The following is a 21,612-nucleotide window of genomic DNA, read 5'->3' as shown; positions in this document are numbered from 1 at the left end:
CAAGAAGGTATACTTAAATACCTTTTTCATTTCATTATAAATCATTTCCCAGAAAGCCTTAATCTTTGGGCACGTCCACCAAAGGTGAAAGAATGTACCTTCCACCTCCTTACATTTCCAACATTTATTATCGGGCAAATGATATATTTTTGCAAGCTTGACTGGGGTCATGTACCACCTATATATCATTTTCATAATATTCTCTCTTAAGGCATTACATGCCGTAAATTTCATACCGGTGGTCCATAACTGTTCCCAGTCAGCAAACATAATGTTATGTCCAACATCTTGTGCCCACAACTGCCTCATCTTTGAGTCAGAGTGACTGAATCTGTATCCACCGCCCATGTGGATGACCATGTGGATGACCGCCCATTTTCATGACCAGGTGCATCCAGATTTTACGGTCCTGCCCCCGTTACAATTTGCTGATCGCCATGGGACTTTTGGGGTTTGGGTTTGGGATGGGTTTGTGGAAGACACCTGTGTGTGAAGATGTTTTATGTGTGGAGATCAGTGCACAGTGACCAATGCACAGTCTTTGCAGTAAGGCTCTATTCCGATAGCATGAGTACCACAATGACCGGTAGATTCTTATCGGCTGCAGCCTTCATCTGCTTTCACAGCAGTTGTAACATACCACTTGTTATCTTCCGCCTGTTCTGCCATTGAGGACTTCTTGGATCAGGCACCCCCAAACTCAGCCCTCCAGATGTTTTGGGACTATAATTCCCATCACCCCTGACTACTGGTCCTGTTAGCTAGGGATGATGGGAGTTGTAGTCCCAAAACATCTGGAGGGCCGAGTTTGGGGGTGCCCGTCTTGGATCATTCTTTGTCTAGCTCCTCCCCTTTGACCTTACCACCTTGAGCGACTGCTGGGAGTACGAGACTCCTGATGGCTTTGCTCACAAGAGTCATAGGAACGTGCAAGCCCACTCACCACGACAAGGTGATGATCCAGCGAGTGAGTCTGGGTTAGATTAGGAATGTGGTGTATCACAGTCTGTGTTTGTATGCTGTGGCATAGCAGGATATTGCTCCATTGACCTGAATTTTAGAGATTAAGGGGTAGTCAGCTTGGTGCCCAGCAGACGAGAGCTCTCTCCATGTTTGACATTGGGTCATGCTGGCAGAGGCTCATGGGACTTATGGTCCAAACCATCAGCAGGGCACCATCTTGGTTTCCTGTTTCACACATTTCTATGTGGGTAAAGAGAGGATAATATCTAAATGATATCTAGGTGTATGTCTGCAGCTGGACTCTTGTAGTTCTTGCCATTTCAGTTTGTCCTTATTACCAATTCCTCAAAAGATTCCATCAACGGTGTCTCCAAAAATTTTTACACATCACTTGGGAAGACAGGCGAACTAATATCAGTGTACTGGAAGAAGCAAAGATCACCAGTGTTGAAGCAATGATTCTTCAACATCAACTTCATTGGACTGGTCATGTTGTGCGGATGTCTGATGATCGTTTTCCAAAGCAACTACTCTATTCCAAACTTAAAAATGGAAAGCGTAATGCTGCTGGTCAACAAAAGAGGTTTAACGACTGACTCAAGGCAAATCTAAAAAACACTGACAACTGGGAAACACTTGCCTGCAAGCGCTCCAATTTCAGCCTTTACCAAAGGTGTCATGGGCTTTGAAGACACTTGAACTCAGGACGCAAGGGAGAAACGTGCTAGGAGGAAGGCATGCTTAGCAAATCCACACTGTGATCAACTCCTGCCCGGAACCCAATGTCCTCACTGTGGAAGGATGTGCAGATCCAGAATTGGCCTCCACAGTTACTTAGGGACTCATTGTTGAAACCGTGTTTATGGAAGACAATCTTACTTAGCTACGAGTGATCACCAAAGAGATATTTGTTTGTTTGTTTTGTCTTACTTTGTATGTGGTTTTCTTTTTTATATATTTTATTGCAATACTGAAAACCTCAATAAAAAATATTACTAAATACACACACTTCTTCCTTTTCAGGTTTAGGGTATAAACTTTTTTTTTTTTTAATTGTAACACTGCAAATATTAAGAAGGTACGTAATGCACAGGTGTCGTTACATCGTGAAGCTAATTTATCTAGCGCCTGGATGAAACCCAATGTGCTGTGATTTTTCTTCAACATATAATATGAGAAATGTATAATGAATGAATTATAGATAAATAAATAAATATAAGAACAAGAGACTGTGGGGCTTAGCATGTTTTTGGTGTGCTGAAAGCGGTGGAGTCTGGAAGCTGACACACTCCATTAAATAGAGAAGAGAGGTCTGGATATAACACCACCAATCTTCCTGCTCTATAAAATAAATAAATAACTGAACAGATAAATACCGGTAACTTAAGAGCATTAATCTTGGAAGAGTTTGCATGTTTGCAATACTCATTTTGTCCTGCAGAGGGAATGTTTTGGTAAGAATTTGGTCCTGTTAAGGTGCAGCTTGGAATTCTAAATCTTAATTGATGTGAAACATTGTTTAAAATACACCTGCTAATACATAATTTTATTTTATTTTGAGAAAAACCCAGTGCTTAGCCTATAAAGGCTTTCCATAGTTGCTTTCATCTTATTGTGTGTGTGCAGTTACTCTAAATGCTGACATTATCATTCTTGAAGCCTAAAAAAATATTTGCTGGGATTTGTTCTGCTGATGACGATACGGCTTGCTTTAAGGGGTGTGTTTAACCAGACTGAGTTCCAAAGGAGGTTCAGCAACAGGGATACAAAATGCAATCTGGTCTCTATCCTATGAGGGAAAGCGGATTCTAATTGGGGAGTAAATTCTGTTTTACTCAGTAGGATTTATTTCTGCATAGACATCCATAGAAGCGCACTGTAAGACTCCCATCCTATCCCCACTTACAGGGAAGTAAGCCCTATTTAACTCAATGTGACTGAGTTAATGGGGTCGTGCTGAAAAACCTTTTGATTGCCTTGACTAACCAATGAACACAAATTATTAAAGTGATTGATGCCGCACCATAAATGCTCTAGTAAGTGAGGTGACACTTTTGTGGTTATTTAATGGAGATAATGAGCTATCTGTTCTTTGAATAAAGCAACAAAGCCTGAATCAAGAGGGATGTAAACATGCTTTGCAACAACGCCCTCAGTGCTCTGTGCCCCCTTTGCAAAGGGTCTTGGACAAATGCAGTTGAAACCTTAATTAATTTTATTTGATTGCACCAGTTAATAATGTTTTCAGTAATGACCAAGGCTAGCCCTGATTACTCGTATAGCACTTTTGATTTGCAAATGTTTCTTTTTGGCCTTTGTTGCATTTGCTGTCACAACAACAACAGTGAGTTACAATATTACTCTGATTTACAAATGGGGAATTGGAAATGAAAGGGAGACAGATTCCATTATTAGACATTATTAAAGCGAAAACATGTAGGAGCCGTGGGGCTGTGTGTGCTGCGCCCTTCATCCTTGATCTTGCTGTGTTTAGTGGCAATGTGGGAATGTTCAGGGTGGCAGGAGAGGATATATTGTTTATTAATATCCTTCCTAATTTGCACTAGCAAATTACTTTACTTAGCAGAGTTTACATTCCCCTTTTTACATGCACAGCAGATAGCTGGTTGCAGGCTCGTTTGAGCCTCTCACTATTATACAATTCAGTCTGTCTCTGATTGAATTGTACGTTCCTGGCAAGTTCCCTTGAATCCCTCTTAAAAGAATAAAGACGCCACAATCTTATTCAAAGTCAATAAAAGAAGTTTACTTACATCAGTTCCCAGCTGGATCCCTGAAGGCAGACTTAGTTACAAATATGTACATGTGGATCTACCCCATATGGGGAAATAGCAGTCCTAGCTAAAAGCTGGTCAAACGACAAAGGAAGTGAAAAGGAGAGAGAGAGTGCTGCATGACTTATCCTTTTGTTACCTGGACAGGTTCGGTCACACCCACCTTCTATCACATGCAAAAGGAAGGGTGCTCCAGCCAGGAAGAACAGGAAGTTTCGACTGGCTGGACCAAACATTCCCTTGCATGTCTTCTCTAGCATTACAAGGAATGTTGTACTTGACAGCCTCTCATGGATCACATCCCACAGGCAAGGTCTGAAGGGAGCTTCTAAGCCTGCTTAGTTAAACAGGCTTACAAACCTTCCTGTAATGGAAAACACTGATTGTGGGTTCCCAATCACAGGGAGGCTCATAAGCGCCATCAAGTGAACACGTTCACAAACCCCCTTCAGCTTTTGCCACTGAATGACACAAGGTCAGAGATGGAAAGGGTGACGCCCTACATCTTTTAAATGCTTTCAGTTTAATGAGGGATGTCATGAGGGATGGTTTGCATGTAACACTAAACCATGGCTTGGCATCATGTGGTGTGAGCCTGAGTGAGACTTGAGCTTCCATGCTCTCTCATTCTTTCTGCTTCTGCTGCATGCACAGCCCAGAGGAGAGCACTTTTACAGAGTTCTGACTTATATCATATCAACAAGAGATTGGGTCAAAAAATAAAATATAGTGGTACCTGTGGATGCAAACAGGATCTGTTCTGGAGCCCCGTTCGCATCCTGAAGTGAACGCAACCTGCGTCCACGTGTCTGCAGGTCGTGATTCGCTGCTTCTGCGCATGCGCGTGACATAATTTTGAGCGTCTGCGCATGCGCAAGCGGTGAAACCTGGAAGTAACGCGCTCCGTTACCTCCGGGTTGCTGCGGAGTGCAGCCTGAAAATGCTTAACCCGAAGCTACTTCAACCTGAGGTATGACTAAAATAAATGATCAGTTTAACATCTTAGTTTCATAAGCCATGATTTGAAGCTGGCTTGTTTTGAAACTGATCAGTTTCTTTTAAACCACGGTCATCCGCTCTTATGAAAGGACGAGTGTAGAATCTGTGACAATGAAACTGAACGCTGCTGGAGTCCTCCTTCTGGTAGGTTGGGAGGAGCAAGAGGGAGTGCGCAAGCTTAAATCTCAGTTGGGCTAGTCCCACTTTGTGCGCTAAACATAGCGCCAAACCATGATGTAGTATTATGTACAAAGAATCCCACTGGGGTCATGGCAGAACTGGGACATGAGCTTTGGCCTCATTAATCCAATGTGAGCTTGCTATCCCATGAACCATATCTGAATTAAAAGTAGAAATAAAAATTAAAATAATATTAGGTTGCACGGATGTTCTATTGTGCGTGCCGCATAAAGAATGGCATTAATGTTCAAAGATAATAGTGCTGGTGCAATAGGATTTTGCCATTGCCACCAGCTACAACTATGCAATTCCTTTGCCAAAAGACAGAAACAAACACAGAGAACAAACAAACACTGTCCTGCTTTTTGGAAACACCTTATATGGAAAGTCCCTGGATTTGTTATGTTTTTACATCTACCTTATACCGTACAAAAACTGATTCCAGTTACTATTATTTTATTATTATTTATTTAATTTGTATACCACTCTATACCCAAGGATCTCAGGGTTGTTCACAGCATAAAATCAGAATATAACATCCCAACCCCTTCTCTAGTTATTGGGGATACAGGATAGGCCACATGAAGACGAGTAGGGTAAAGAATTGATTCTATATTTATTGTTAGCTGCCAGGGTGGTTAAAGTAAAAAATAAAATAAAAAAGGAAATATTTAGGAGTTAAATAAGGATTTATGGTACAGTCAAATCTGCACAGCTAGTGCTAAAAAAATTAACAAAAAAATTAAGGTGTAGTAGAGGACAAAGATTTGTTTTCAACCATGTGGCAAACATTTATATTGTATGTAAATTATGACAGCAGTGCCTTCAGTAAAATATGCCATTTGGAATTCTTAGTAACTCTTCAGCATCAAGTGAGTATATCATAAGACCCTGAGGACAGCATCCTGATACAAGCAAAACAAATATTTAAAAAGGAAATGTTACTATCCTGCAGTAACAATAGTTCTATCCCCCAGGGATTGTGAGTGAAATGACCCAAAATTGTGCCCTTTTTTGGTATGCATGTTTAATTTGATATTTCATTTAATTGTAATCCTTCATTTCTGTATAAAATGAAATGCGCAGAATACGGCGTCTTGCCACAGAGAAACCAATCATGGCTGAATTCACTCCCATAAATTCCAAAGAAACATGCTAAAGGGGAAATCTAGCCCTATGAGCTTTCTTCCGTTCTTGTCATATTAAGTGTTGCTCAGTAAACTCATCCCTGATTAACAGAGGGGAGGAAAATTGTCCTCTTCAGAGCAGTGAATGTGATAGGCTTTGATGCTGCATTACATGGGCATAAAAAGCTTAGTGTGGCATGCACATTAAAAATCCCTTTCATTTGCAGCTTCATGAAGGTCCCCCGGCCAAATGTGAGTGTTTGGTCTATTGTTTATTAACAGCCCTTATTTCCCTGTCACAAATTAGCACACATAATATTTTTATTTTTTAAAAAAATGCAATTTCCTGCGAGACAGAGACAGGAATTGGCTTTGTTAGCTTGCTGTCTACAATAGATAAGCCCTGATTTAGAAAGGTAGAAACAGGATGTATGTATTTTACCATAAGTATGCATCACAATCATAATCATTCTGTTGTCTCCAACATGCCATACAGTGTCCAGGCTGTGCTTTAGCGATGTGCCCCAATTTACTCTGACTAGTGACATTAAGACCAACCTTACTGTGTGCTTGTGAAACATGGACCACTTATAAACGCCATCTCCAACTCCTCGAAAGATTCCATCAATGGTGTTTCCAAAAAAAATTACACATCACTTGGGAAGACAGGCGAACTATACCAGTGTACTGGAAGAAGCAAGATCAGCAGTGTTGAAGCAATGGTTCTTCAACATCAACTTTGTTGGACTGGTCATGTTGTGCGGATGTCTGATGATCATCTTCCAAGCAACTACTCTATTCTGAACTTAAAAATGGAAAGTGTAATGCTGGTGGTCAACAAAAGAGGGTTAAAGACTGTCTCGAGGCATTAAAAAAAAAAATGTAGTATAAACACCAACAATTGGGAAACACTTGCCTGTGAGTGCTCCAACTGGAGAACAGCCTTTACCAAAGGAGTCATGGGCTTTGAAGACACTCAAACTCAGGAAGAAAGGGAGAAACGTGCTAAGAGGAAGGCACGCTTGGCAAATCCACACCGTGATCAACTCTAATCCGGAAACCAATGTCCTCACTGTGGAAGGACGTGTGGGTCCAGAATTGGCCTCCAGAGTCACTTACGGACTCATTGTTAAAACAGTGTTTATGGAAGACAATCTTACTCAGCTACGAGTGATTGCCAAAGAAGAAGAAGTAAGATCCAGGTTTCCAATGGAATGTTGAGATTCCTGCATTGCAAGGGGTTGGATGAGTTGACCCTCGAGATCCCTTCCAACTCTACAATTTTATGATCCTATGGGAAGGGGGGGGGGGCGGGTGGAGGCTTCTTTGGGTAAGGTAGAGGCAGTGTTGCCTGTGGTGTGTACATCCATCCCACCATTGTCTCCCTTCGTGGGATTTGCAGTTATTTTTGTAGGACTCAGAACCCCCTGTATAACCTGTTTGATCAGAGATGACAAGAGAACCAAGTTGTCCCAGAGTAGGGCACAGCCTTGCTGGCGAGATCCAGCCATTGCCTTCATATCTGACCAGGTGCACCTGCCTGCCCAGACTGAGCACATGTGTGTGCTTGCAGCCTGTAGAGCAAGAGAAGATTGTATGTGAGCTTGCCCCGCCTTGTATTTAAAAAGCTTGGTGGGAGAGGTGAGTCAGCTGACATCTTCATAGCTTCCATTTGGTTATGACGCTCTTGCTTTGCTCAAGTAACTTGGAACCTTGACTTCTGGACCTTGTGCTTGCCGCTGAGCCTCTATCGCTGTTAGCCTGAACAAAGATAATCTTCCTTGCACTCAAGTGACAGCTGCTGTCCTTGTGTTTTGGGATGGTAGCCTGACACAAGGTTCTTATGTGACTGGGACCAACACCCAAATAAGACAGCGTAGTATTTATTGCAGCGTGCAAGTTGCTAAGATCGCAAAACTGCAACAACATCTACCTTGGAGTCGTTATACTTGGAAGGCAAGATAATAAAACAATGTTTTGCACAGCACCTAGATTGGGAGGAAGCTAATATATAGCGACAATTTATAAAGTGCCCCAAGATCTAGGTGTTGTGCAAGTCACATTTTCTCGTTTTATTTAAATTTTGCCTTGCAACCTTTACAACACCCCTTGGGGCAGGTGAGAGCGAATGTCCTCAGCAGGGACTGAGACACAGTGACTTGCCTTAATGAGCTACTGAAGTAGAATTGCAGCTATGGGGTTCCTGGTTCACGTCTCACATTCTTAGCCAATGCACCAGCTCCGAGGTTATAAAACGACAGATCTTGTGACCATGCTGTGCAAATGTTCTGAAAACAGCCCAAGGTCAAGCAATTCAGGGACAACGCAGAATGCTGCCTACTTCCTGTAAGAAAGGTTTTGCTGACTGGAGTCACACCGAGCTTACTTCTAGTGTTCAAAGCATTTCATATACATTCACCCTCCTTACAATGGCCCTGTAAGGCAGACCAGGGCTGTTTCTTACTTTTCCCAGGACCCCTATAAGCCAATAGTGGTTTGCTTAACATACCCTACTGAGCTCTGGCCAGATTTCAACTTTTCAAGTCACAAGCTTACTATAACCTATGATTGAACCTGTGATCTTTATAGGAAGTATCTACTCTACCAGGGAGATAGTAGAGTACCTCCAGCTCATGCTGGCTGATCTCCCTCTCTGTCTTGTTTACCTGTTAGATCAGGCACAGAATTTATAGGGTGGGATGTCAGCCAGGCCAAGCCTATTTATTTTAAAGGAGGAACCCCAGCAGGATCACAGTACCTTCCTTTCGTATTTAAACCTTTACTTGGGTCTGGTTAGAAGAAAAAGGGAAATATGTAAGGAAATTTACTTTAATCTAAAAAAAAACAAAACAGAGAAAAGCTCCAGAACACATTTATGGGTGGTTTTTTAAAATAAAAAAATCTATTGCATTTGCTTCTTGGCTTGGGAGATTGACGCTGAATCAAAGTCCACGAAAGGAGACACATTTCCGACACCCCTGCGATGGGTGTTTTTTTTATCCTCTGGGATGCGGGTGCGCGCCCCTTTCCCTCGCGTTACAACCCCCCCCCATTGGTCGTCCGCGGCTACTTAGCCCCTCACTGCTCCCAATTTCTGCCTGCTCGGCTGTTTCTCCCATCCGATCTGAACCCAGAAATATGCCCACCCAACAAACTTAACCATTCCATTCGCCGCCGTCCTCAAAACGGACCCCCCCCCCCAATCTTCCCCGCTTGCACAGACCAAAGAAATCCCCGAGCCGATAAACACGAAATGAGAAAAATAAAATGAGGCTGCGGCCACAACAAATCGAGGATTTCCCAAGTTGTGCTCTTTTCTGGGTCCGTGGCGCACGGTTGCCTGCGATCCTTTCCCTGCTCTGGGTTCGAAGGCGCGGATTAGAGGTTTCTTTTAGGAGAAAAGAATAAGAGAGGAAGAAGGATCAGGAGGGGGGGGGAAGCCTCCTTTTGTCTGCTGATGCTCCCGGTTGCTGCGTGGGGTGGGGGTGGGGAGAGAGGGGCGCGCGCGCGGCCCCTTTAAGCGAGGCGCGCCGCGCGTCTACCTTTCCCTTTTGCGCACCTGGCTCTTTCGAACTGCGCCCTCGCCGCCGCCTCATTGGCTGCGGCGCGCCAGCAGCGCCGCTTCTCCCCGGTAACCTGACCCCGGGGCGGAAAGGGAAGGCAACCTGAACGGGCTTAGGGGCAGGGAGGAGAAGCCGCCTTTGCCCAGGGTCCTCTGGATTGGGCCACCGCGAGGCAGCGGGAGGAGCTTGGCTCCGTCATCTGCCCGCATGCAAAACCGTGCAGGGCTCGGCGGCTGCTGAGAGCAGGGCGCTGCAAGGGGAGAGGGGCGTCTGCGCGCTTGCAGATCTCTCTTTCTCTGTCGATCTCCGCCGCACTCGTTTTTCTATTTCTTGCTTCTTCTCCAGCTGCATTCCAGGTTTTCCTCCTCCCGGAGCCTCCCACCTCCTTTTCTCCTCCCCTCGAGGAGGCGGCGCCTCGTTTCAAGCTCTCTTTCTCCCTCTCCCCCTGGCTCTCCTGTTCTATTAAAGGAATGCTCTCCCCTCCACCCCATCTCGCCATCACCTTCTCGCCTTGAAATTTAAATGCAGTTTTGACCCCCCCCCCCAAAAAAAGAGAGACACAGAAGAAGGGCTCTGACATCATCCTGCCTCGGAACTGAAAGCGAAGAAAACGAAGGCGAAGGGATCTGCTTCTTAATTTTTAACCATTATTGTTTCGTTTTGTTATAACTCTCCAAGCTGCTGCGGGCAGGAGGCTGGATCGCCGAGGGTGCGCGCTCAGTGCCCCTAGCGCAAGATTTTTTTGTTTTATTTTGCAGCGGGGGATCGAGGTGGCAGCGATGTTGGAGCAAGTGAAACGGGCAAAGACCTAAAGCAGGTTGATCTACGAGCCAGCAACTGCCCCCCCCACCCTCCCGCTCCTGCGCGGCTTGCTGTGGTTTTGATTAACCTCTGGTAAGTTGATTGCTTCACTTGGAGAGAAAAAATAGCTACAGAGCTTTCGGAGCTGATCCTTTTTTAATTTGGGTTGTGTGGCTTTTTTATTTTTTTGGCGTCGAATTTTAAGGCATGGGAGTTGTAGGCAGGAGAATGCGATTTACAGAAATGAGTGGATTTGCTCTTCTTCCTTGTGCTCTTCCCTGAAGAATTATAGTGAACTGGGTTTTTGTGTGTGTTTGTGTTGTTGTTTTTAAAAAAGAAACCCTCCAAGATGTTGCATTAAAAAAACATTTTGACCTGAAGGATTTTTTTTTTAAAAAAATTAAAAACAATTTTATTTAATTTTTGTGAAGGGCAGTTTTCTTAAAGGAGTAAAAGTAGAAGTGGCTCTATACAAACATGGCAAAGAATTCTGTGGAAGGGTCCAAGGAAGACCTGAGCAAAGTGACGGAAGAGGACATGTTGAGGTGCAGCAAGGAAGAGCTGGTGAAGAGGCTGAAGAAACTGGAGAGCGAAAAGATGAACTTGATGGTGGAGCACGGCAACTTGATCAAGGACGTGAACCAGAGGCTCCAGATTCACTTGCACGAGATCAGGGGGCTGAAAGAAGTGAACCAAAAGCTCCAGGACGACAACCACGAACTGAGGGAGCTCTGCTGCTTCCTGGACGACGACCGGCAGAAGGGGAAAAAGCTGTCCAGGGAATGGCAGAGGTTCGGGAGGCACACGGCCGGTGTGATGTGGAAGGAGGTGGGGATGTACCAGCAGAAGCTGAAGGAGCTGGAAGCCAAGCAGGACTCCCTCATGAGGGAGAACATGGAGCTGAAGGAGATTGTCCTGATGTTGGACGAGGAGAGGAACGGAGCGGGCTCTCGGAGTTCGATAGACAGTCAAGCCAGCCTCACCAACCTGAACGGGGGCTCTGGAACCAGGGATGTTGGCGATGGGAGCAGTACCTCCAGCACTGGCAGCGCAGGGAGCCCAGACCATCACCACCATCTTCACCATCACAAGCCTGTTGAGAACAAGGCCGGAGCTATCCGGAGGTCGATGGATGACCTCTCTGCACCGCTTCACCACCGGAGCATCCCTAATGGACTGAATGGTAAGTTTTCTTTAAATCCACTTATCTCTCTCTCTCTCTCTCTGAATTGGAAATAGCAAGAAGCTTAGAGATCAGTCCAAGGGGGAACCCACCTGTGGGATTTTGGCTTTGTTTGAGGCCTGTTGATCCTGTCTTGCAACCTGACACTTGTCCTCTTGACTTACAACTCGCTTAACAGAAGTCACGCTACTTAGGTTAAAGTTAACTCATAATAACAGCCCAGCCATGCTAGCAATCTGGGTGGTTAAGGAAAACCCCCCACCCCACATTTTTCAACGCATATTTTTTGGGAGAGTATAGCTCAGAAAAAATTAGTTATAAGTATGGAACCAGGTGTCTGTGCTCAGTTAGCACAGAGGTGCAGTCATTGTGTTACCTGCGTCTCTTGTGACCCCCCCCCCCCAGTACTCAGCAGCACGAGCTGTTCTGTTCGTGGTACCAGCCTGTCATTTAGGAATTCCTGCTTCTTGGCTCCTGTGCTAACAGAAAGCTTGGCTATGATGTGCTCTTGCTTCTCCACAGAGTCTCCTGGGCAGGAGTGAAGGCTCTGGCCTCCTATTGTCTAGGCTTCACCATCTGCAGCAAAACAAACAAACAAACAGACAGACACAGCTCCCTTGTCTCCAGGGTTTTTGCCAGGTTCAGTTCATTAGCATGTAAGAAAAGCGCTTTGGGACCGAAGATGTCACAGGGATGCATACGAGATCTGGATAAGGGCAGGTCAGGCAATGGTAGCTGAAATGCTGGGTCCCAAATGTACTGTATTGAGGATCTGATTGTTGTTTTTTTTTTTAAACAAAAACCCCAGTTTCTTTTATGGCTGGTTGAGTGCAGAACAGTTTTGCTGCTGATACTAATGCATCATTGCAATATGTTCGCTAGCTGGGCCATTGAAGTGGAAGTGGTGATTCTCCGTCCTGCTCCATTATAAGGCTAAATAAATGGATTGTGTGGAGGGTCTAAATTAAACAGTGTTTAGTAAAATAAAATAAAAAGTTTTCCCCTTCAGCCTTTAATGTTTAGTTTTCTCCTGTTACCTGTTTGATAGTTTGAGCACCACAGAAAGCATAGCAGGGATAGCGATGACGGCAGTCCTCATCTGTAAGGTGGTGATGAAAATGCTGATTCTTAGGTCTTTGCAATTTTCTCTCTCACTGAACAATATCTGTGCCAAAAATTTTGGTTAGTGTATGTGTAGTTTTGTTTGTGTGTGTGTGCTTAATTTGCTGTTCGTTGGTGATTGGATCCATATAAATATTCTGAGTCACTTCTGCTAAACCCTGATACAAAGCTGATGTGATCTCATACTTATTTTATATATCTGCCTACATGTTGAGCTCATTCTGTCTCGAGGGCTTAGCAGAGTACGGGAACTTGGTTAGCATGCTGACAGTAGGACGAAATGTGTGCGCGCACGTGCCTTTGTAATGTTACACGCATCAGATTGCCAAGTGAAAAACTATCCTCCTTATCGCCTTGCCTGCAGCCGCCAAATTTGGTTCAGATAAAACTTAGCATATCATCTCTGAAAGGTGTTCAGACTTTGAGTAGCCGAGGAATGAGAAGTTGATGGAGATGCGGCAGCCACTTAGTCTGGCCACATGCTTTCTGGACTTTATACAAACAGAAAAGCCATGGGTATTGTAGGATGAGAGGTGGATTTTGGGGTCCTCACTTGAACAAACATTTCAGTTTGTTACGCAGGGCACTGAGCACTACAGTTAATGCATGTGCAAATACCCTTCAAATCTTAGCAGACTGATGCCTAACCTTTTATATTTGGAAGTAAGTCTCGCCAGCTGTGTTAGGCAGTGCTATTGCTTTTGTGTTGAACATTGGCCATGGTGGCTGGGGCTGATGAGTGACATCTGGAGTGGCACAGGATTTATAATGGTGTAGGATGCTCCCCTGCACAGGGTGCTGAGCTGAGGGGCTGCCAAACAACAACAACACCTATATTTATACAGGTACCTACTCAACATTAGGGCACGTGGGTGGTGCTCTGAGTTAAACCACAGAACCTAGGACTTGCCGATCAGAAGGTCGGCGGTTCGAATCCCTGTGACGGGGTGAGCTCCCGTTGCTCGGTCCCTGCTCCTGCCAACCTAGCAGTTCGAAAGCACGCCAAAGTGCAAGTAGATAAATAGGTACCGCTCTGGTGGGAAGGTAAACGGCGTTTCCGTGCACTGCTCTGGTTCGCCAGAAGCGGCTTAGTCATGCTGGCCACATGACCTGGAAGCTGTACGCCGGCTCCCTCGGCCAATAAAGCGAGATGAGCCCTAGAGTCAGTCACAACTAGACCTAATGGTCAGGGGCCCCTTTACCTTTACCTTACTCAACATGAGACCTTGGTCAGATGGGCGATTGAGTTGCTGCAACAATGACCCAGTGCACTTGAGAGCATTTGCAGAACAAAAGGCAAGAGGGATGAGAGCATGAAAATAATAAATATTGGGAGGGGGCACCAAATTTTGTCATCGCTGAGGGTGCCATATCACCAGAGTCCACTGCTGTCCAGAGGGCATCTCATTGGTTACCTCTGCTCAATGGGATATCATTAAGAGAATGAGCCACAGAAGACCTTGTGCTTGCAGTGCTCCTCCAGTGCTGCCCCAAGGAGGAATTTGGAAACTTCCCGTTCTTTTTTAGACTAACCACAGTTTGCTGTAGTGTCCAAACCCTGACAAACTGTGGTTAGACTTTGCTATGTTTAGTGGAAACAAGACAGCTTCAAAACATGTTTTACAAAGCTGGTTTGTTTCTCTGTCTGTAGATTGGATTAACCACAGTTTAGGGTCTGGACATAACGCTAAACTGTGCTTAATTTAAAACAGAAGTAGAAGTTTCCGATCTTCTCACAGCCGTGCTAGGGATAGAGGAGTGTGCCAGCTCAGATTTCCTGTGGGTCCTCCTTTCAATGTTAAATCATGGCTTAGGGTTGTATGTGAAATGGGCTATTGATTTCATTGGGGCTTGACTTCCAAACAAGTGTGCTTAGATAGGCAAGTGTGCTCAGAAGGCATCTTCTCAAAAGCAATTCAGTTTTATTAAGAATAATGCTGTGTGAATTGATAGGTAGTGGATATTATGGCTAAGATGACAAGTGGCCTAGAAATTTTCTCTCTCACACTCATGTAGCCAACCTTTGTAGTAATACACCTGTCAGATTTGGCCTGCAAGGCCAATCCTTATAATGATTTGGCCTCTGGAGCTGAAAAGGCCTTCTCTCCTGCCTCAAACATGTTCTTGCCTTCAATCTTGCTGAAAACCTAAGGGAATCCATAGTTATGAAGAGTTCCTGTGCTTCAATTATTTACCAGTACACCACTGATTAATGTACTTGGATTTAATCCAAACCATACTCTCCAGACAAAATTTAAATAAGGGTTTTTAATGGAAAAGTTAGTTCTACGTAAACACTTTGACTGAAGAAGGAGCATAACACCACAATTGCATTCCAAGGAACTCCTTGAATCAAGGCAACGGAAATTAAGAACAAAACCTGGCAGAATAATTTAATAGGCCTTTGGGCATGTAAGAATGGGATTCCTGAACAACTGATGGTCTAGGTGCAAATGACTAAGAAATAAGGGCAGAAAACTGGGGAGGGCGTCTGGCCATGGATTAGATGAGTGCGTGGTGTTCATGCTGAAGCTGAGCATGCGCTTGGTGTTTGAGTGATGGGGCAGGTGGATAATTTGCAGTGGAGTTGTGAGGGAACTGATGCGTGATAAGAGAAGGTGGCTGGAATAGCTGAGGTAAAAAAAGGAGGGATGGAGAGGAAGGGATGGATAATCACAATCCTGTTCAGTAGGGAAATATGGCCTCTCTGCCTGGCCCTTGGGACTCACTCTAGGCCGCAGGCCCTCCTAAGCCAAACCCTCATCTGTTGTGTTTTGCACCCTCCTCAAGTAGGAGGGTAGGCCCTGAGCCAATGGCTTCAAGTTACAAGAAACATCAGGAAGAACTTTCTGGCAGTAATAACTGTTCGACAGTTGAACAGATTCCCTCGGACTCTGGTAGTGGACTCTCCTTCATGGGAGGTTTTTTCATGGATGCTTCAGCTGAGATTCTTGCATTTCAGGGGAGTTGGACTAGATGATCCTTGGTGTCCCTTTTTACTCTACAACCCTACGATTCCATAAGTGTTTTTTGCCTGGCTGGAATGTGTCCTTAACTCAGATTATGCTTCTTACTTGCCAGGATAGAGGTGAGTTTGCTCGGGCAGAAATCGCACAGTTGCCCTGCCTCCTTTTGCCTCTGGTTCAACCCACCACTGGCATGCAGCCCCCAGAAGATTGCTGAGAAGGAGATATGACCCCTCTACTGGAAAAAAGTTCCTGATCAGGAAATGGGAGAATACACTATATTATGCAATGCTAAAGGAATGGCCCTCTGCTGTGTCTCTTACAGGAGTCAACAATTACCCACAATGCTACTGTCCTTAACAGCCACTGGCATTTGGGCACTGCTGGTTTGTTAAACCCTTCCCAATGTTGCTTACAAGAACACCTAGCAAAACCCTGGAGACTTGGCTGGCTACTCACTACAAGATGGCATTAAAGCTCCTATTTAAAACTACCCTCTGCCAACCTGTCAAAGGAAATGGTAGTTTGTTTATTTTTGGCATTTTATGTACCGCCCAATCAACCATGTTGTGGTTCTGTGAAAGAGCTCAAAGAGGAAACTACAGTTCCCAGCATTCTCCAGATCTTCAGGAGTTCTGTCTTAGAAAAACTGCAGACTCTGCTCTCATTCTGATTCCACCCATGGCTGGCATGCCGCCTCTGACAGATTGCGGTAAAAAGGTTTCTCCAGTCCCGCCTTGGGATGAGCGGTGCTAAGCCTCTTTCAATCAAACCAGTTTTAAGTGTGTGCGGTATGGTTGTGCCTGAATAATGGATTCACAGGGCCCTCCACCCTGATGGAGGGAGAGAGAGAGGTTTTGCACAAGCTCAGCAAGACTTGATGATTGAATTTGGATGCTGCTGTGCTGGCTTGTGATCTCCATAAAATTCTTCTTGCAATCTAGTTCAGCCCTCAGTCCTCATAATCTATGTTTTGTTCTAATTTTGAGTATCCATACCCAGCCTTTCAGTTGAATGATTCTCTTTTTAAATTAAATTAAATTTAATTTAATTATAAATATCAGTACATTACAAAACAATATACACTTAACTTAACTTAACATTACATATGTTACATACATATATTACATACAAAACATACAGCATATATCTCACCTTCACCACCCCTTCTACCTATCACGTGATTATCGACTTCCAACCAGTCTCATTGTGTAATTTTGTCACGCATTAAATCTATGCGCAATTCATATTACTTATTTTGTTTATCTTTTGTAATAATTACGGCTTTTCACTTGTCTAATTTCTCTGTTCATTAGATTTATTTATACATCTGTCAGGAGATTTGTGTTTTCTATATAAATTTTGAGATAATCATTGAATATTGACCAGTCTTTATTGACCCTTTGTGTGGTATTTCCTCTTAATCTCCCAGACAATTTTGCAAGCTGTGAGTACTCAATCAAGTTGAATGATTCTCAAGGTGACTTAAGAATAGGCTGCGTTAATAGCGGGGATTGAGACCCCAAAACTGGACACAGCCGCGGTCCAGAAATCCATAGCTCCTCTGGCTGATAGATGGCGCCCAAATATGCTTCCCTCTGGCTCTGCAATGCCAGGGCAAATGGCAGCTGGAGCTGAGTGTTATTTCTGGCAGGGAGAAAAGAAGCCAGCTCCTTGTAGCTGGTCATTCTCTGGCTGATTGATGAGGCCAGGCTGAATGTCTCCTTGCTCCGATTGCCTTTTCCCCTCTACATAACCGACTGCTGCGGTCTGCAGGAGAGAGGACCTCCTGTAGATATCAATTTCATCAAGAAGTGTAAGAACAGGTCCTTTAGTGTGGTGGCACCTACATGTTGGAAATCTTTCCTGGAGATTTTTATCACGGTTTGGATTTGGCTTGAAATTATGTTTTTTATCCTTGATGCTTTGAAATGTTGGTTGCTTTGGGATGTCTCCGGTGGAGTGATTTGCGAATGAAGTAAAAATAAATATTATTCCTTTGGAGGCAGGGGGCGTAACCTCCCAGTGGATGGGTCCTCTGGCACAAGGCACAGGCCCAAGTGTCCGTCTCATCTTCATAAGGAGACTGTAGAGAAGCAGTCTTGCGGTGGATCCATCAGCCCTCTGAATTGCCCCTCTTCTGCTAAGCTGGGAGTACTGGCACTTCGCTGCTGGGTTCCAGGGAAGCACTGACGTCAACAGGAACATGTGTGGTAACTTGCCTAAGCTTCCCCTCTAGGCTATCAAGACACCCACCCCACCCTCCCTTATGTTGTAGGGTTCTGGGGGTTGAGAAATCACTTGGCAATTTCACTCCTTTGAATTCCTTTGCCCTGAAATACAGAGACGGGAGAGACGAATAAGTCTGGCACAGGGAAGGCAAATTGCTGCTGAGGTAGTTTTCTTTGGGTACTTTCTCCACTAAACGCATGTGCGGCTTTTGGGAGGGGTAAAAATGCAGAAAGCGGTGGTCTCTTCTTAGATTGAATCTCTTGTTGGGCTGTTGCTGCTGCTGCAGGAAAGGTGCCCTATGCTGAATCATCCATATTATGGCCGTAATGTGGAGGAGTATTTTCTTTCATTTATTTACCAACCTTTAGTTTAAACTCTGGTAAGCGCCAAAATGGGAAACATATTGGGACCAATGTGCACACTGCCTGAATTCTGCCATGAAGGAAACATGGAATATCCGTAGCTCAGTGGCTGGGCACATATTTTGCATGTGAAAAGTTCAGAGTTCAACCCCAACACCTCTAGGTAGGTCCAGAAGGATCCCTACCTGGAGAGCCACTGCCCATTATTGTAGACAATACTGAGTAGAAGGGATCTATGGACTGATAAGATAATTCCATATGTATTCATAGTGGGGGTCAGGTACTATCATCAATTCAAAGTGTTGGTGCTGACCTTTAAAGCCCTAAACGACTTCAACCCTGTATAGCTGAAGGAGCGTTTCCACCTCCATCGTCCAGCCCAGACACTGAGGTCCAGCTCTGAGGGCCTTCTGGTGGTTCCCTCATTGCAAGAAGTTAGGGTACAGAGAACCAGGCAGAGGGCCTTCTTGGTAGTGGCGCCAGCCATGTGGAATGCCCTCCCATCAGATGTTAAGGAGATAAATATATAGTACCTTGGATGTTGAATTGAGTCCGTTCCGGAAGTCCGTTCGACTTCCAAAATGTTCGAAAACCAATCAGAAGCAGCCAATGAGAAGCTGCGGAAGCCTCGTCAGACATTTGGGTTCCAAAAGAACGTTCGCAAACCAGAAGAATCACTTTTGTGGCATTCGGGAGCCAAAACGTCCGAGTTCCAGGGCATTCGGGATCCAAAGTATGACTGTACAACCTTTAGAAGACATCTGAAAGCAGTCCTGTATAGGGAAGTGTTTAATGTTTGGTGTTTTATTATGCTTTTACATTTGTTGGAAGCCGCCCAGACTATCTGGGGCAACCCAATCAGATGGGCGGGATGCAAATAATGATGATGATAATTATTATTATTATTATTTTATTATCATTATCCTTTTCAGACTGCTCTATAAATTCTGCCTCCTCAAGTATGTGTGGAACATTCTTTCGGAATTAACCAGGATGTACAAGGGTGCATAATTATGCCTGTAAACCCTGTACCAAATAGAAATTTTGCTTGCCAGCAAAAATGAAAAGGGTGGCGTGGTAGTGGCCTTGTTCAGTCCCTTGCGTTTATATAAAAGAGACTTAAGTCTGAAGCCTGCTTTCGTACCCTGTGGCACGTAAATCAGGTGTGCCATGTTTGTGCCACTTTTAAGATGCTGCAGTTGGCCCCAAGCTCGCATTTTCCTTGGTGAAATGTTGTGCATGGCAAAACCTGCAGTTTGCTGCATGGCGAAGCAGTAGTGCAGACACTTCGCTAGCTGGCTGGAATGCAAATCGAGCTCGCCCCACTGAAAAGTGTTTTGTGAATCGGCTCTCCATTTGGGTACGCTATTGGAATAACTTGCCCTGCGAACAATAGATTCCCTGAGCTTTGTTATAATCTGCTCATGTGTGTGAGCACAGTTCCTCCCACTTCTTGGCTGCCTGTGTGGGAAGGAACTCTCTGGCTGCAAGCCAACATTTTCTCCCCACCCCCTGGGTACGGAGGCCTCTGTTTTCCAAACATCCAGCTTCAGACACCCAAAGGTGGCTGGTGTTGCCGTTCAACTTGGTGATAAGTCCTGGATATGGGTTTCATTTGCTGAGAGTTGAGACAGCTATCTTCATATTCTTTCTTCAGCATCATTCCTGGGTTTCCTTCTAAACCTGATCTTTCTCTGAGTACGGATGTTAAGAACTTCAATGGCTCAGATAAGCGTCAGTATTCTATGTAGTCCATCCTAAGTGCCTTTTGCAAAAGCCTTCACATATGTAAATGTGTGCCTCTTATCCGCACTGTTTGTACTGAAGTTGAAAAGTCTGCTGTAGCAAAAGCAGTGTGTAGCAGTTCCATTAGGACTGTCATACCATTGCTGGTGGGAGAGTAAACTCTGAGTTTGGAGCTAAAAGAAACCCTCCAAAAACTCTACAATTTTGACCCCACCCAGAAGTCTGGTGTCAAGGCCAACTGTTACAAATCAGGGCCCAGTTTTACTTTCATGTTTTAAGCTGGCATGTTTTCACATGCCACCTTCTTAACGTGTATTGAAAGGGTTGTTCAGTAGGTGTCGGAGAAAGCAAGTGTTTATTTTTTTGTTAGGAAGTGAAGCTCAAGGGCCTTGCATGCAGAAGATTCAGTCGCCTGTTCGTCTCCAAATAAGGGCTGGGTATGGTCCCTGCCTATGACCCTACAGAGCCACTTCTAGTACATATAGATAATGCAGAACCAGGTGAGCTAATGGTCTGCGTCCTGTATGTGGCAGCTTCCTTGTTCATTTTGTAGCTCAGCACTGCAGGTGCCTTGGTGTTAGACCTTTCTGACTCCCTCTTTTCTCTGCTTTTCTTTTCTGCTGTGCTTAGAAAAATACAAAGTGCCCAGGCTGCAGGTTGACATCCTCTTAGAAAAAGAATAGATAGGTTTTGAGAAAGAACCTGATAGCAGCGTTCAAGGTCAAAATCTGTGAGGCATCTCCCTCAAACAATCCTGAGAGTTCTTGAAGAAGCAGCAACTGTCATCTGCTCCCTCCTTTCCCCAAGGACATGAGAAATATAAATATGAAAGGTTCCACTCCTTTTCATTGCACGGCTCCTAGTATGTGAGGTGTTTTATTAACCATTTTCTACTTCTTTATTGCTACACTTAGCATCTTAGCTAAGCTTGTGAGCACAGAACCCGGAAATCCCCATTTCAAATCACTGGGCATGTTGGCGCATCATGCTCAGCCAAACTATGGCGTATCATGAATGCACAGGCTCCTGAGGAGGCAACTGCACCCGTTTGCTCCTTCCTAGGCTTTTTAGGTCAGTGTGGCACAGCCAATAAACCAAGCTTTGGCTTAGCATGTTGTCCAAATCCGAAAGCATATGTAAGGGTTCTCTTCCATAACTGTGATGATCTGTAGCCAAGGTTTGTCCTATGGTAGAGGTTTTTAAAAACAGTTTAGAAGTGGTGTGTGTCTGTGTGTACCATCTCCCTTGTGGGGAGAAGTGGTTCAGAGTTTGGCTACAGTTCTCTGTTTTAAAAATGATGAAGGTGCCCAATAGAAATTCACCCAAACATTTCAATCAGAGTCTTGGATTTTTATTTTTTTTAAAACATGCACAAAACGTTAATACAGTAAAAGCTCTCTTAGGAAAAAACCAAATCTGGCACTAAGGTCATGATACTTTGCTAAAAGATTTGGTAAGAAACAAACCCAGAATACGCTGAAATGTAGGAATGCGTATTGATTGCATGTGAATATTCTGCTCAGAAGCAAGCTTAAACATTAGCTTGTCCCCTAAATGACTCTCTCCCCAACAC

At 44.4% G+C, this 21,612-nt stretch overlaps 1 protein-coding gene across 5 annotated transcripts in view; it reads left to right on the top strand.

Annotated features, from left to right (window-relative positions):
* The first annotated feature begins 9,758 nt into the window (after positions 1-9,758).
* CCDC85C (coiled-coil domain containing 85C) overlaps positions 9,759-21,612 on the top strand; it is a 167,529-nt gene continuing 155,675 nt past the window's right edge. For 2 of the 5 annotated variants that reach the window (XM_083618305.1, XM_083618303.1), the window contains exon 1: positions 9,771-11,611. In XM_083618305.1, coding sequence (XP_083474431.1) covers positions 10,906-11,611 — 706 coding nt within the window. In that variant the 5' untranslated portion in view covers positions 9,771-10,905. Of the gene's footprint in view, positions 11,612-21,612 lie in introns of all 5 variants that reach the window. The other 3 variants (XM_083618306.1, XM_083618304.1, XM_083618307.1) reach the window with 3 other exon arrangements.

Source organism: Podarcis filfolensis (assembly GCF_964270895.1).
Source record: "Podarcis filfolensis genome assembly, chromosome: 1".
NCBI classification, from domain to species: domain Eukaryota; kingdom Metazoa; phylum Chordata; class Lepidosauria; order Squamata; family Lacertidae; genus Podarcis; species Podarcis filfolensis.
Note: the sequence above shows the minus strand (reverse complement) of the source record. Positions and strands in the feature narration are given on the sequence as shown.